Source organism: Neophocaena asiaeorientalis, unplaced genomic scaffold (assembly GCF_003031525.2).
Source record: "Neophocaena asiaeorientalis asiaeorientalis breed wild unplaced genomic scaffold, Neophocaena_asiaeorientalis_V1.1 scaffold65, whole genome shotgun sequence".
Taxonomy (NCBI): Eukaryota; Metazoa; Chordata; class Mammalia; order Artiodactyla; family Phocoenidae; genus Neophocaena; species Neophocaena asiaeorientalis.
The window spans coordinates 6482694-6497466 of NW_020173215.1; the positions used below are offsets into that span (position 1 = coordinate 6482694).

General features: G+C 35.3%; 2 protein-coding genes across 4 annotated transcripts in view; one reads left to right on the forward strand and one right to left on the reverse strand.

Moving 5' to 3' along the window:
- PLK4 (polo like kinase 4) overlaps positions 1-3393 on the forward strand; it is a 17499-nt gene extending 14106 nt beyond the window's left edge. Inside the window, exons 15-16 of one of the 2 annotated variants that reach the window (XM_024745030.1) lie at positions 1256-1362; positions 2764-3393. In XM_024745030.1, coding sequence (XP_024600798.1) covers positions 1256-1362; positions 2764-2866 — 210 coding nt within the window. In that variant the 3' untranslated portion in view covers positions 2867-3393. The remainder of the gene's footprint in view (positions 1-1255; positions 1363-2763) is intronic. The other variant, XM_024745029.1, reaches the window with a different exon arrangement.
- Positions 3394-8613: 5220 nt separating this feature from the next.
- The window catches only part of MFSD8 (major facilitator superfamily domain containing 8), a 39977-nt gene continuing 33817 nt past the window's right edge, over positions 8614-14773 (reverse strand). For both annotated transcript variants that reach the window (XM_024745066.1, XM_024745067.1), the window contains 3 exons: positions 12168-12271; positions 11833-12080; positions 8614-10065 (listed from right to left, as the gene is read on the reverse strand). In XM_024745066.1, coding sequence (XP_024600834.1) covers positions 9859-10065; positions 11833-12080; positions 12168-12271 — 559 coding nt within the window. In that variant the 3' untranslated portion in view covers positions 8614-9858. The remainder of the gene's footprint in view (positions 10066-11832; positions 12081-12167; positions 12272-14773) is intronic.

The following is a 14773-nucleotide window of genomic DNA, read 5'->3' on the forward strand; positions in this document are numbered from 1 at the left end:
CCCCCCTTTTTTTTTTTTTTTTTTTTTTTTGGGGGCCACTCTTCATCGCGATGCGTGGGCCTCTCACTATCGCGGCCTCTCTTGTTGCGGAGCACAGACTCCAGACGCACAGGCTCAGTAGTTGTGGCTCACGGGCCTAGTTGCTCCACGGCATGTGGGATCCTCCCAGACCAGGGCTCGAACCCGTGTCCCCAGCAGTGGCAGGCAGATATTCAACCACTGCGCCACCAGGAGAGCCCTTGCCATTTGTTTTTAAAGTAGAGGTCATGATGATGGCTAAACATTAGGATTTGAGAATGCCCAGGGCATCGTGGGAAAGTATTTGTAATCTATATTAATAGAGTAATTTTTATTTGGCAGAAAAGAATTTTTGCATTTAAAAATTAGGTCTACATTGAGTTTCAAACTTAAAGAATTTTATGTAGGTGTAAACTTAGATTTGTATATTTTCTGAAAGCTTGAACTTTGGAGATGTTTGAGCACAGCACATGTAATTTTTACTTACCAGTGAAGTAAAATATAGCCTAGTTCTTTATGGGGGGTAGGAAATATCGGGAAGGGAACTCAGCATTTGTTGAGTACATGCCATGTGGTACCATGTTTTCCACATACATTGTCTCATTTCCCAGAATAAAACCTAGTAAAGTTGATGCTATCTCCTTTCATAGATAGTAAAATTATGGCTCATAATGGATGGTTGACTTGCACATTCCTACTAGTTAGTTTGCAGAATCTGGATGTAAACCCAGGTCTATTTGATTCCAGTGTCCATGTCTTCTCTGTACTCTGTTTGGAGTGGCACATTGTAAACATCAGTGACTAAAGAAACCAATTTCAAAAGCAAAGATGTAACATTCTCAAGCAGAATAGAAATTCTTTTGGCCTAAGAACAAAGAATAGAGGGAAATTCTAATTTAAGAAAGTGTTGCTTGGTTATTTCCTAAATCTCTTCTTGGTTAGAAATACTATGGGAAAGGAAAAAAAAAAAGGTTGCTCAGATATCCTAGTGGAAACGAATGGGAAACAGGATTTATGTAGAATAATTTTAATTTATGATGCCCTATCCATTAAAGGAATAATCTGAAAAAGATACTAATATTCTCAAATGTTACTACCATCACAGCCCCAAATTTGTAGTTACCTGAAGGGTTGTTTTGTTTTCTTTTTAAACTATATGAAAATCCTTTTAAACATGAGTACCTTTTAAGAACTTCATATCCTCTGTAGTAATTTTGCTTGCTTATTACTTTTCTAGTTAACTAGTGGAGCTGTGTGGGTTCAGTTTAATGATGGGTCCCAGTTGGTCGTGCAAGCAGGAGTATCTTCTATTAGTTATACATCTCCAGATGGTCAAGCAACTAGGTAAGTTCTTAAAATACTGGTTGAGATTCAGCTCTTTGCTCTAATTTTGTTTTATCTATATGATGAAATAAATGACTTAATAAAGTTACTGTTTTCATGTTGACAGAGTTCATATTATTATTTAAACTGTTAAATATTCATAGCAGCTCATATAGTCTAATGCATATTTTATGAGTATTTACAGGAATGCAGGGTAATTGGTATGGATTATCCACTCCAAGTGGTTAGACTCCTTTAGCCTTCTTATTCCTTCAGTCTAACTAGGTTGGCCCTTTTCATAAGTAATGGACTTCTAAGTTCAAATATACTTAGACAATTTACATAAAAGAACATAGAAACAAGGAAGCTTTCTTTTAAAAGGTAACCAGATTATTTTTCCCAAGTGAAAGGCTGTATCCCCTGATCTAATGTAAAGTGATTAATGTTAAAAGACTTTTTTGAATGTATATATTCATTCTAAATGAGGATGTATGCCAGGCTAATAAGTATGCTAACAAGGAGGATCTGGGAGTAGTAACAATAAGCAGTAGTTTGGTCTCCATATTTCAAACCATAACTTACTGAAAAGAGGTAGGGTGCCGACAGTGCCAGTACAAACACGCTACTTTATGAAAAGTGCATATTGTAGAGAAAATACTTGGTACAAATATAACTTGTGGATATCTACCAACTGCTTTGGTGTGTATATATGCAGTACCATCATTTAAAGAACTCATAAAGTGAGAGGTTTTGTTAAATCAGCTCTTTCAAATGATCCAGAAAGTGGAAAGGTACAGATATAAAATGGGTAGAACCCATGTTCAGAAGATAAAAGTTCAGATTTTACTTGATATGGTCATTTGGAAATTTTTAATATTTAATAGAAATGTATTTATAATGTGTTTAGCTTAGTATTTTCTTTAAATTAGGGTCTTCAATTTAATGAAGAATCCAGATTTTCAGCTTGCTTTAGAAATTATAAAGTCTGTTCAAGTTTTTTGACCTAATTTTCTTTTTATTATTTAAATACATTTAGAAATTGGTCTATTTTAAAAGGAAACAGGGACTTCCCTGGCGGTCCAGTGGTTAAGACTTCACCTTCCAATGCAGGGAGCTGTAGGTTCAATCCCTGGTCGGGGAGCTGGGATCTCACATACCTCGCAGCCAAAGAATAAAAACATAAAACAGAAGCAGTGTTGTAGCAAATTCAATAAAGACTTTTTAAAAAATGGTCCTCTTTAAAAAATAAGTAAAGGAAACAAATTGAGTATGCTTAATTTAAGTATCTAATAATTTTGTATGATCTCTCTGAAGTGCCTTTGCCATTGAAGAATTACTGAAAAATATAATGTGACTTTTGGTACTCTTACAAACCAAGTGACTAAGTTATAATTTTATCTTTTTCTCTTTTGCTTCACTTAGGTATGGAGAAAATGAAAAATTACCAGAATACATCAGACAGAAATTACAGTGTCTTTCTTCCATCCTTTTGATGTTTTCTAATCCAACTCCTAGTCTTCATTGATTAAAGCTCCTTTTAGATATATATATGTTTAATAAATAACGTTTTTGTTGGCTTTCAAGTAAAGTGACTTTTTTCATTTTAAAAAACTTCTTCAGAAAGCCTTTCTATAAAAGAGAATTTTAATCTATACCATAACGGATGTATTCTAATGAGAGAACAAAGCAGAATGAAACTTGAGTCACTTACAAAATGTGGTCGTAGACTAAAATAGGACACCTAACTTTGCTCTTAGAACATATACTCCTAAAATTACTGTGTTGACATATTTGTATTGAACAATCTTTTAAAGCAAAAATATAAATGGTGTGTGGTATATTTGTGCTTTTATTTTTTTCCCTACTTCTTAGACATGTTAAGAATCATGGACAAAACGTGCTGGAGTTTCTGAATTTTGAACATGTAAATAATGTGTATTTATGTTACAAGTAACATATGTAAACATGTATATTTGTTTTATATTTATTTTTGTAGCACTAGTTTGTGATGAAACATTTCTGAAAATGCATTTTATTAAAAAATAATAAATACAGTGTTACTTTATCTTTTGATTTATTTAATTAAATACTTAATTTAGGGACTTCCCTGGTGGTGCAGTGGTTAAGAACCCACCTGCCAGTGCAGGGGACATGGGGTTCAATCCCTGGTCCATGAAGATCCCACATGCTGCGGAGCAATTAAGCCCGTTCACCACAACTACTGAGCCTGCGCTCTAGAGCCCACAAGCCACAACTACTGAGCCCACGTGCTGCAACTGCTGAAGCCTGCACGCCTAGAGCCCGTGCTCTGCAACGAGAGAAGCCACCGCAATGAGAGGCCTGCACACCGCAACGAGTAGTAGCCCCCGCTTGCTGCAACTAGAGAAAGCCTGCGTGCAGCAATGAAGACCCAACGCAGCCAAAAGTTTTTTTAAAAAAGAAAAATATATAATTTAAAATAATTTACATAGTAAACTCATTTTTAGTTTTTTTGCCTGTTTAAGACCCAATTAAATTTTTTTAATTAATTTTTCAAATGGTAAGTACATTGTTTCTCTACTTTATCTGAAAATATCTGTATATTTTAATGATAAACATTTTAACACTGAAGACCTCAACAATGCAATTAACTAACATGAGGAAAAAGAATATTTGATAGTGGGACAGCAATTCTTAATGAAATACTCAAGGTAAAATAGGAATAGAATGAAACTACTTAAATATAAAGACTGTTAATGCTTCCTGCTGATTTTTATAATCAGAGAAATATTGGAGCCAATTCCATTAAATAGTCAGGAATACCCAATGTCACAATTATTCAGCATTGTTTTGGAGGTTGTTACCTACAGCAGTGAGAAGAAAAATAATAATTTGTAACATAAGTTGCACAGTTAATAAGAAAAAGACAACCCAATAAAAAAATAGGCAAAAGATATGAACAGATAATTCACAAAGGAGAAAATCCATATAATGAATCAAAATCCATATAATATACTCAACCACAACTGTAGTTGGAGAAATACAAGATTAAAACAAAAATCATTTCCCTTTATGAAAGATTCGTAAAAAATAATAATAGTGGTACAATGAGCAGGGCTTTCTCAGGTGGTGTTGATTATGGTGTAAATGATAAAGCAATTTGGCAATATCTATTAGAATTATTTTAATACATAGGTAATCCAACTTTGAGGAGGAAAATTATGTAAACCCTTCTCTTAGGGATAAAAATATGATTAGAAGAAAGAATTTCCTCTTAAAAATGGAAATAATTAAAGGAAGTCCTAGCTTAATTTTGAAAGCTAAAGACTCAAATACATTTTGCTTTGACAGAATTTAGGTGTATTTTTTTTATCATCTCCTTAATAAGTCTTAATGTGTCTATGTTTCAGGTATTTCTCTTATATATACTATACAGCTGAGTTTTTTCAATCCAATGTAATAAGCTCTGTAGTCTACTTTGTTTACATTTATTATCATTTCTGATTTATTTTCACTGTTTGTCATTACAGTTCTATTGCATTTACTTCCCATCTTATTCTGTGTTTTCTACTAACCATACTTCTTTGCTTTTATTTTCCTTTCCTCCCTTCTTTCACGTTGAATTTCCTTTTCATATGCATATTTAAATTTTCTTTCAGCAGATTTTTCTTGAATTAAAGTTTTTAGAATTTGTTCTGTTTCATTGCTTTTGGTTTTCTTCTTCAAGGACTTCTGCTATATGTATGTTAAATCACCTGTGCCTAATTTTTATATCCATCACTTTCTCCACATCATTTTTTTCTCTTTATTTTAATTTTCCTCCATCTTTAATTTCCCTTAAGAAGTTATCTATGGCATCTTATTTACTCTTGTGTTCCTTCTAATTTGTTCTTCATATCTGAAATTATTTTTTAAGTTTTGTATTCTTTCCTGAGCTCGGCCAGCAATATTTTCATACCTTCCTATTATCTTCTCTAGTTCATTGGGAAATTTTCCCATTTCTCAGTTTTTCAAATTACAATGTTATTTTTTAATCTTTCCATTACTTCATAATTTCTTTCATCTCATTTTATAACACATTCTGTTTTTATCTGTTTTATGGGCATATCTGTCTGGCATGCCTTTGTTGTCTATGACAACATTAGTTCAACTGCACTTTTCCTGTTTCTCCTCAGTACTTATTCCAGTAAATGGCATCTGCATCACTAGCTGTTCATGTCAGAATCCTGGAACTCATTCTTAACACCTTCTTTTACCTCATCTAATCACCAGTTAATCCAAGTCTACCTCTAAAATATATTTTACATGCTTTAAATTCCCAATTCCACTGTCAGTTCCCTAATTCAAGTCACCAGCATCACTCATCTGAACTACTGCAATAGCCTCCTGCTCGTCTCTAAACATCTATGCCTCCTATATGAGTCAGGGTTTTTACTTGCAAACATCAAAATCTAACCTAGTTAGTTTACACAGAGAATATATTTATTAAAGGATATCAGCTCACAGACCTTCGAGGAGGGAAAGAGATTCAGGCTTTGCAGCTAAAAACAATGGCTGAATCATAACGTAGGAGCTTCCCCAGAAGAAGACATCCTAACAACGCTGCTCAGCACAGATCCCACAGCCATGCTGATGAAGCTAGGGGACTAGGTTCTGGGAGCTCTGACGGCTTTCTCGAGAATTTAGCCACTGACCTTGCTCCCTCACTAAAGTAAGTCTTGCTTATGTTGCTCACTTCCTCCTTTTGCTCAGTTCCTTATGAAGTTTCACATTGGAGGAGTGTACTGGCAGAGCCAGAAACACAAGCTCATGGCCTGGCTGCAAAGGTAGAGAGAACAAATGCATTTTGGCTTCTATCTAAAAGGAGAGGCTCAATGTGAGAAATTCTCCAAATGTAGAAGGGTCTGCAGGAAGTGAAGAGTGGTCACATACATGATAAATGTCCTCCACATCCATTCCAATTCATACTTCACACTGCAGCCAGCTCATTCTAAAATACACAGCTGATTATGTTATTAACTTACGTTAAATTAATTGTGGAAATTTAAAAACAGAAGTACAGATATACCAGGATAAGGAACCTCCATGTGTCTCCCACCCAACTTCAACAAATATTTTGCCAATCCTGTTACATCTCTCTTACTGATATCCTTCCCCCACTGGAGTATTTTGAGGCAAATCCCAGAAATCATATAATTTCTATCATAAACTCTTTAGTACCTTTAACAGATAAGGAGCTTTTAAAAGCATAACCAATAACACACATCTCAGAATTTACAGTAATTCCTTAATATTTAATGGTAAGTCCAGTTTCAAATTTCTCCAGTTACCTCAAAAATACCCTTTTACATTTGACTTAAAACAAGATCCAAAATAAGATCTATATAATGCATTTGATTTATATATCTCTGAAGTTTCTTTTCATCTATGACTGCTGATCTCTCAACTTTTTTTTTTCCCACGGCATTTTTTTTTTTTAATTTTAAGAAACTGGACCATTTGTCTATAGAATATATCATCTTCTGGGCTTAGATGATTACTTCCTAGAGGTGGCTTTTAGTTGTATCTTTCGTATTTCCTATAAACTGGTAGTTTACATCTACAGGCTTGATTAGATTCTGACTCAATGTTTTTCGGCAGGAACGCTTTCATAGGTGGTGCTGAGTACTTGCTGCATCAAATCAGGAGGCACGTAACGCTTACCCACTTTTAATGATGTTAAGAGTGGTCAGTGCGTTCAGGTGTTGGCTTCATCCATCCTTTGGAAAGTTCCTCAATAATCTTCCACCTCACTAGTTTTATCATTCACTGATGAATGGTGCCCATATCTATAATATTATTTCACTAAAGGATGCTAGATGGGGGTTTTTCTAATTCTATTATTCCCTTGTATTTATTAGCTTGGATTATTCTATAGGAAATAACTTTCCCTCATCAATATTTTATTACCCTGAAGTTTAGATACAGGAAAGGCAGAAGAGAAGCTTAAGTCTTTATTTCCTGGTTTTTAGAGTAAAGAGTTAAAGCCCTAGCAACCTCCAAAGGTGACCAGTGTGTTTCTTACTTTTAATATCATTATGAACTCACAGATTTTCACACATTTGATGTGTTTAAATTGGCTGCAGTTATTATTCTTCTCAATGCTTTAATTGTCCCATTTTTGGCTAGTATAAGTCCCTTTATTTGATTCCTGGGTCCTTTTGGCAAGACAAGCCACAAAATGGAGAATGCCTAAAAATAAAGTCAAACAGAGGTACACAATGAAATATATCACCTCACGCTTGTTAAAATGGCTATCAAAAAGATACAAATAACAACTGTTTGCAAGTATGTAGAGAAAGGGAACCCTCATGTCCTGTTGATAGGAATGTAAATTGGTGTAGCCACCATGGAAAACAGTATAGAGGGTCCTCAAAAAATTAAGAACTACCATGTGATCCAGCAATTCCACTTCTGGGTATATATCCAAAGAAGATGAAGGCAGGATCTCAAAGAGATATCTTCACTCTCATGTTCATTGCAGCATTATTCACAACAGCCAAGATACGATGCACAACCTAGGTGTCCATCAACAGATGAATGGATAAGGAAAATGTAAGTAAGTGTGTGTGTATGAATATTATTCGGCCATAAGAAAGGAGACCCTGCCATTTGTGACAAGATGGATGGACCCTGAGGGCATTATGCTAAGTGAAGTAAGTCAGAAAGAAAGGGACAAATACTATATGATATGACTTGTATGTGGAATCTAAAAGAGACAAACTATTAGAGGCAGAGAGTGGAATGACAGTTGCCAGTGGCTACGCCATGAAGGAAATGGGGAGATGTTGGTCAAAGAGTATAAACTTCCTGTTATAAGATGAATAAGTTCTAGGGATCTATTGTACAGCATGGTGATTATAGTTAATAACACTGTATTATATACTTAAAAGTTGCTAAGAGAATAGATAGATCTTAAATGTTCGCACCACGAAAAAAGAAACAGTAATTATGTGATATGATGGAGGTGTTACCTAATGCTATGGTGGTTATCATTTTGCAATACGTAAGTATCAAATCAATATGTTGTACACCTTAAACGTATACAATGTCATATGTCAATTATATGTCAATAAAGCTGGAAAAAAACAAATGACAAAGGGAAAAGATAACCATCTACAAACCAAGGAGAGGCCTCAGAAAAAAACCAACCCTGCTGACAACTTGATCTCAAGCCTTCTAGCTTCCAGAACTATGAAAAATAAATTTTTGTTATTCAAGCCACCCCCCCCAAAAAAGGTACAACAAACAACATAAAGTGCAAATTATAGTGTTTACTCTTAGATTTGAAATATTTATAACTTACAGTAGGAAACATTTGGAAAAGTATTTAGAAATATTTTTGCATTTTTGGATAATACTGATTATCCATATAGATAGTTCTGTACTAGTCCCTTTTAGCAGCATTCAACTTATGTGAGGTAGTAAAGTGTACATAATGTGATTTAGCCAATTTCTAGTAAACTCGGTAAACTTAGATTACAGCTATTTTACCTCAGATTTATTAGCCTGCCTATATTGGGGCTGTCGGGCTTATCCAAATTTAAAATTCTGCAGTTCTGAGTAGCTATGCAGACACAGATTGAAAACCGTTGGGTCTTCCCTACCACTACTGAGAGAGAAAAAATAAATAAGGTAATAGTTTTTCTCTAGAATTTAAGGGAATTAGAAAATGCCAATAATTTTAAGTTTGCTGTTCAGTATATGTATACAATAACACATATCTGGCTTATGTTTCTAAAGTGAATTATTTATTAGGACTTGAAAGAAAAAAGTAGTTATCTGTACTACAGGTAGCAAAATCCATCTTAATCTCTTAATCCTTTTTATTGCTCAAATATGAGCATTATTCATACATATCCATTAACTTAGGGGTTAATTAGTAAGATCCTGAACTAAAATAAGACGGAAAGTGTAGTATTAAAAATCATAACTTATAGAAGCTAAGGGAGGATGGCAGGCATGGTAAGTATAAAATTTAAGTCATGATTTTACTTCATAAGGAAAACTTTATAATAACAGAAAATGCATTTTTTAATAAATAAAAAGGAGATAGCTGTGAATAAAAGTACCTCTATTAGGTAAAAGATTTCTATAATTTCATTCTATTACAGGTAATTCATACAGAACTCTCCTTATGATTTCACTGCATATTCTCTTGTTATTTTAATGACGCCTCTGCAGTTTGACTTGAGTATAACTTCACATTTATAGACCACTGTCTATTCACTCATGACTTTATGCCACCCCCCAAAAAATGTCATATGAAGACTATTTCTTTTTTGAGATAAGGAAACTATGATCCAGAATTTTTATATTATCTTGCTATTCATAATTACACACAGAATTTCCTATTTTATTCAATATATGTTCTTGTTATTCAACATATGCAATATCTACAACCTGACTTTAGGAAACTGACTCTTAGCAATCATCTAGCAGAGCCTTAAAAGAGAAAGTTCCACACAGCAAGTACTTTCCACCACAGTCTTAGCTAGGTTATTCTTGAATCCTTCCATGCCTTACAGAAAAAGCAATGAGTCTTCTGTAAACCACACCCAGGAGTGTGATGGTGAGCACAACCATTCCACACACCAGGCTGAAAGCCCATCGTGGACCCCAGGCAGCGTACACTTGGCTGATGAAGACAGGTCCAAGGATCCGTGCTGCACTTCCAGATGCTGTTAACCAGCCCATGTACACACCCTGTTGGGGGAGAAGCAAACTGATACTCAGGTGTAGTTATTTTAAAAGCAAGGATGATGCTAATATTACCAAACTATGACAAACACAAGAATCACTTCCTCTGTTATTTTTAAATTAAAGTACCTCTCTATAAATACAGCAAATAATGAGCAATAAACTTATCTGATATACTGTTTAGGAAAATAAAAGTGTAAAAGAACGAACACTGTCTGCTGAAATGATTCATAAATTTACTTTTTAAGGCTACCATTTATTCTGTACTTGCTATTTTCCAGACACTGTGTCAGGTGCTCTACATATATTGTTTCCAACGTTCACAAATTTCTATGATTGGTTTTATCCCCACTTAACAAATGTGGAAGCTAAAGCTCAGAAAATTCAAGTAACTTATCCAAGAGATATGAAGCCCTGTTTGGCTGACTCCACTGTAGTAATTTCCACTATACCACAATGTCACTGCTCCAACTACTGTATCCAAAACTATAGCCCATACAATATACCCAAGAACGTGCAATGCAGCATTACTTTTAATATCCTCCAATTGTAAATAACCTGTCAAGCGTGGATTAAGTAAATAGACTATGGTACATTTAATAAATGGAATGCTAAACAGTTGCTTAAAAGAATATGGTCTTATACAGAATAAGATCTTATAACAAGAATAACATCTCTATACACATTGACATGGAAAGAAGACCACGGTATATTAAGGGGAAAAAAAAATCCAAGGTGTAAAAAAGGTTTATATACATGAGATATAATTCATTTTATCTTTTTTTAAAAAGGCATGAGGGTGGATATGTTTGAAAAGGCATAAAAAATATCATGACGTGTACAAATGAAGTAAATAGTGGTTGACTTTAGTGTGATGGAGGTAAGGAGAGCCTTCCTTTTCTGTTATATACATTTCAAATTACTTGAATTTTGTTACAACCATCATATATTGTTTTTGTAATTAATATGCTTTTATTCTTGATTTTGAAAATATAACTTTATAGATTAAAAAACCCAGAAATTACCAAATGTTTTACCTATTATTATAGCTTTAATACACTGATGTTAAAATATTTTTCTTTGCTTTATTTCAATAAACATTAATTTCTACCTTGAAAATGTAAAACTATCAATTTAATTTTTATAAAGAACAAGATACTATTTTCATTTTGTTGCCATTTAAATAACTGCTACTAAAAAGAAAAGTCAGAAGTAAAACCTGGAAATAAGCTAAATATATAATAATAGGAAAATGACTAAATAAATGATGGTACATACATAAGATGGAATATGTCTCCATTAAAAATAATTCCCTAAAAGAAAATTAAATGTCATGGGAGAATATTTACAGCATATTGTTATATTTCTTTAAAAAAGCAGATTACACGGACTTCCCTGGTAGCACAGTGGTTAAGAATCTGCCTGCCAATGCAGGGGACACGGGTTCAAGCCCTGGTCCCGGAAGATCCCACGTGCCGCGGAGCAACTAAGCCCATGCACTGCAACTACTGAGCCTGCGCTCTAAAGCCTGTGAGCCACAACTACTGAGCCCATGCGCCTAGATCCCATGCTCCACAACAGGAGAAGCCACCCAGTGAGAAGCCCGCACACCACAACCAAGAGTAGCCCCCACTCGCAGCAACCAGAGAAAGCCCACGCAACAAAGACCCAACACAGCCAAAAACAAAACAAAGAAATACAGAATGGTCACAAAAAATGTGAGTGCTTACAAGTATACCTCATGCAATTGCAGTTTCATGCTAGCTGACTCACCTGAGGTTTTGGCCCCAGAATTTTTGAATATAATGTATATGACATAACATTGCAGGATGGATAGCCTATTCCAATTAGCACAGCTGATGTGAGGAACTGGGCCAGATGGATCATGGGGGTGTAGAGGCACCAGGCTTGTTCAACTGGGCAACCAGTTGGTCCTTCATTGTGATCTTCTCTTGGAATCTTCCAAAGAGTAATAATTATTTCTCCAAATGTGGTATTAGGGATTGAATTATTATGTAAATCTGTAAGAACAAAATCAGTACAGTGTATTACTTGTTAATTTAAATGAATAACAGGGGCTAACATTATAGAATTATGTATAGCTATACCTTCCCACTGTATTTTGGGAAACTGATGTCCCCAAGGTAACAAGATAAAGAAGCCAACCCATACAACAATGAGTCCTCCCAGCAGAATAGCACGCTCGCCAACCCTGTTAAAGGAGAGAAACTGTTACTAAAAAATGAAACATTGTATTATAACATAGCTTCATTACTTTTAGAATTTTTAAGACTATAAATAAAATAATATCTTGATACTTTTAGTGATATACTAATTAAAACGAATGCAAAATATAATTTCCCACTAAAAGGAACCAGGACTCCTCTGAAAACTGGCTGATATCAGGTCTGGGACAGAAAATATATAAGATGAGCCTGGACATCTTATCATAACAGGAAGAACAGAAATTACCAGTGACTACTAGGTTATGATTACAAGGACTCAGAGGGAATTCCCTGGAGGTCCAGTGGTTAGGGCTGTGAGCTTCTACTGTAGGGGGCACGGGTTCAATCCCTGGTCGGGGAACTAAGATCCTGCAGACCTCACGGCGTGGCCCCCCACCAAAAAAAAGGACTCAGAGCCAATTTGAGGAAGCTGGCTAAGAATATGACAACATGAACACCAAAAAGAACAGTAATGACAATGGCTTGAAACACATCACAATGTTATTTATAAATTCATACTATATTAAAATAAAATACTCTTGGTCATTTTTAGAGGATGTTAGGGAACCCACTCAGTATTTTAAAAATCAGTTAATAAAAGAAAAGGATCACCCTATCTCTCCTACAAAAACTGTACCTCAGGATAACCAAATAGGTAGTGATGGAAAAGTTCTCTTTATAGAAAGTGTTCCAGCAAATAAATAAAGGAATGATAGAATTAAAATACCAGCATTTTACACTGATCTATTAATAAATTAATGGATCTAAGGAATGGTCAATGGCCACTTACATCATAAAAAGAGATAAACAAAACTTTACATTTCTCCTGATGTAAGCACATACCACCACCTATAAAACATTCTTGCCAAAAAACTGAACTCAAATCTCATCAAGCTTCTAGATCTAAGTACCAATTTTCAAGAAATATAGTAAACACAGGAAAATATTAAAAAACAAACAAAGACACCACAGGGATTTATTCAACAAGATCCAAAATGTGGGAAACTATAGGGCAAACATCTTGGTTGCTTCAATTTGTAAGGGAGAAAAAGAGAGAGATGGAAGAGATGGTAAAGAAACTTATAGATTAAAAGAGACTTAAGAAACGTAAGAGCCTGAGTCAAGTGAGTAAGCTGTGAAATAAAACAATATAAAACAAAACAAATTTTTTTTAAAATTTGAGACAGTGGAGAAAATTTGAATACTCCCTGGATATCTGATGATATTTAGAAATCACTGTTAATTTTTTTAGATGTGATAAATGCTGTCATCATTAACTTTTAGAGATACATACTGAAATATTTATGGAAGACATGAAATGATGTCTAACATCAGCTTCAAAATAATCCAGATGTAGGGGATAGGCAGTGTGGAGTAGGTGGAGGTATAGATGAATCAAGATTGTCCAAGGTTATAATTGTTGAAGCTAGGCAATAGATATTAAACATTCAGTACATGATTCTCTCTGTACCTTTGTATATGTTTGAAATTTTCCATAACAAACAATGAAATATACAGGGACTTCCCTGGTGGCACAGTGGTTGGGAATTCAATCCCTGGTCCAGGAAGATCCCACATGATGTGGAGCAGCTGAACCCACGAGCCACAACTGCTGAGCCTGCGTGCCACAACTGCTGAGCCTGCGTGCCACAACTACTGAAGCCCATGCGCCTGGAGCCCTTGCTCTGCAACGGGAGAGGCCACTGCAATGAGAGGCCCGTACACCGTGGCAAGGAGTGGCCCCCACTCGCTGCAACTGGAGAGAGCCTGCATGCAGTGACGAGGACCCAATGCAGCCAAGAATGAATGGATTAATTAATTAATTTTTAAAATAAAATATGCAGACAAGAGCAAAGATTCCTAAAACAAAACAAACAAACCCAACACCTCCCATTACCCTCAGAATACCTACAAGGCTTCACATCTTTCCAACCTGATCTTCTCCCATTTGCCATTATTCTCATTCTTCTCTGGCCAAAACGGCCTTTCTGCTTCTTCCTTAAACGTACGAAGCACAGTCTTCTGGGGCAAGAGAGTTTCAGGCCACTGCATGGCTGTTCTCTGACTTCACTGAGGTCTCTGCTTGGATGTAACTTCCGTTTGAGCTGCCCTCCATGAGCAGTCAATCAAAACAACACTTCCCCTCTCTCCCAACCCTGCCTTGCCACTTTTTATTCTCTTCCTCTGCTCTATTCTTCATAGTACTTCCCATGACCTGATTTCACATTTGTTTATTGGCTTTCCCTCCAGTAGAATACAAGCTCTTTGAAGGACATGAAATTGGATCATCTGTAAGAATGCCTATCAGCAGGACCACTCTACTTCTGTAGCAAGATGTAATGCATGTACTATTATTTAACTTTGAATATGAATCTATGTCTATGTCTATATCTTGGCCCCCCTACTTGGCTCTATAAGGATAGGAATCTTCGTAGTATTCCCCATAACACCTAACCCTACACACCGACTCAATATTTGTTAATTGATTT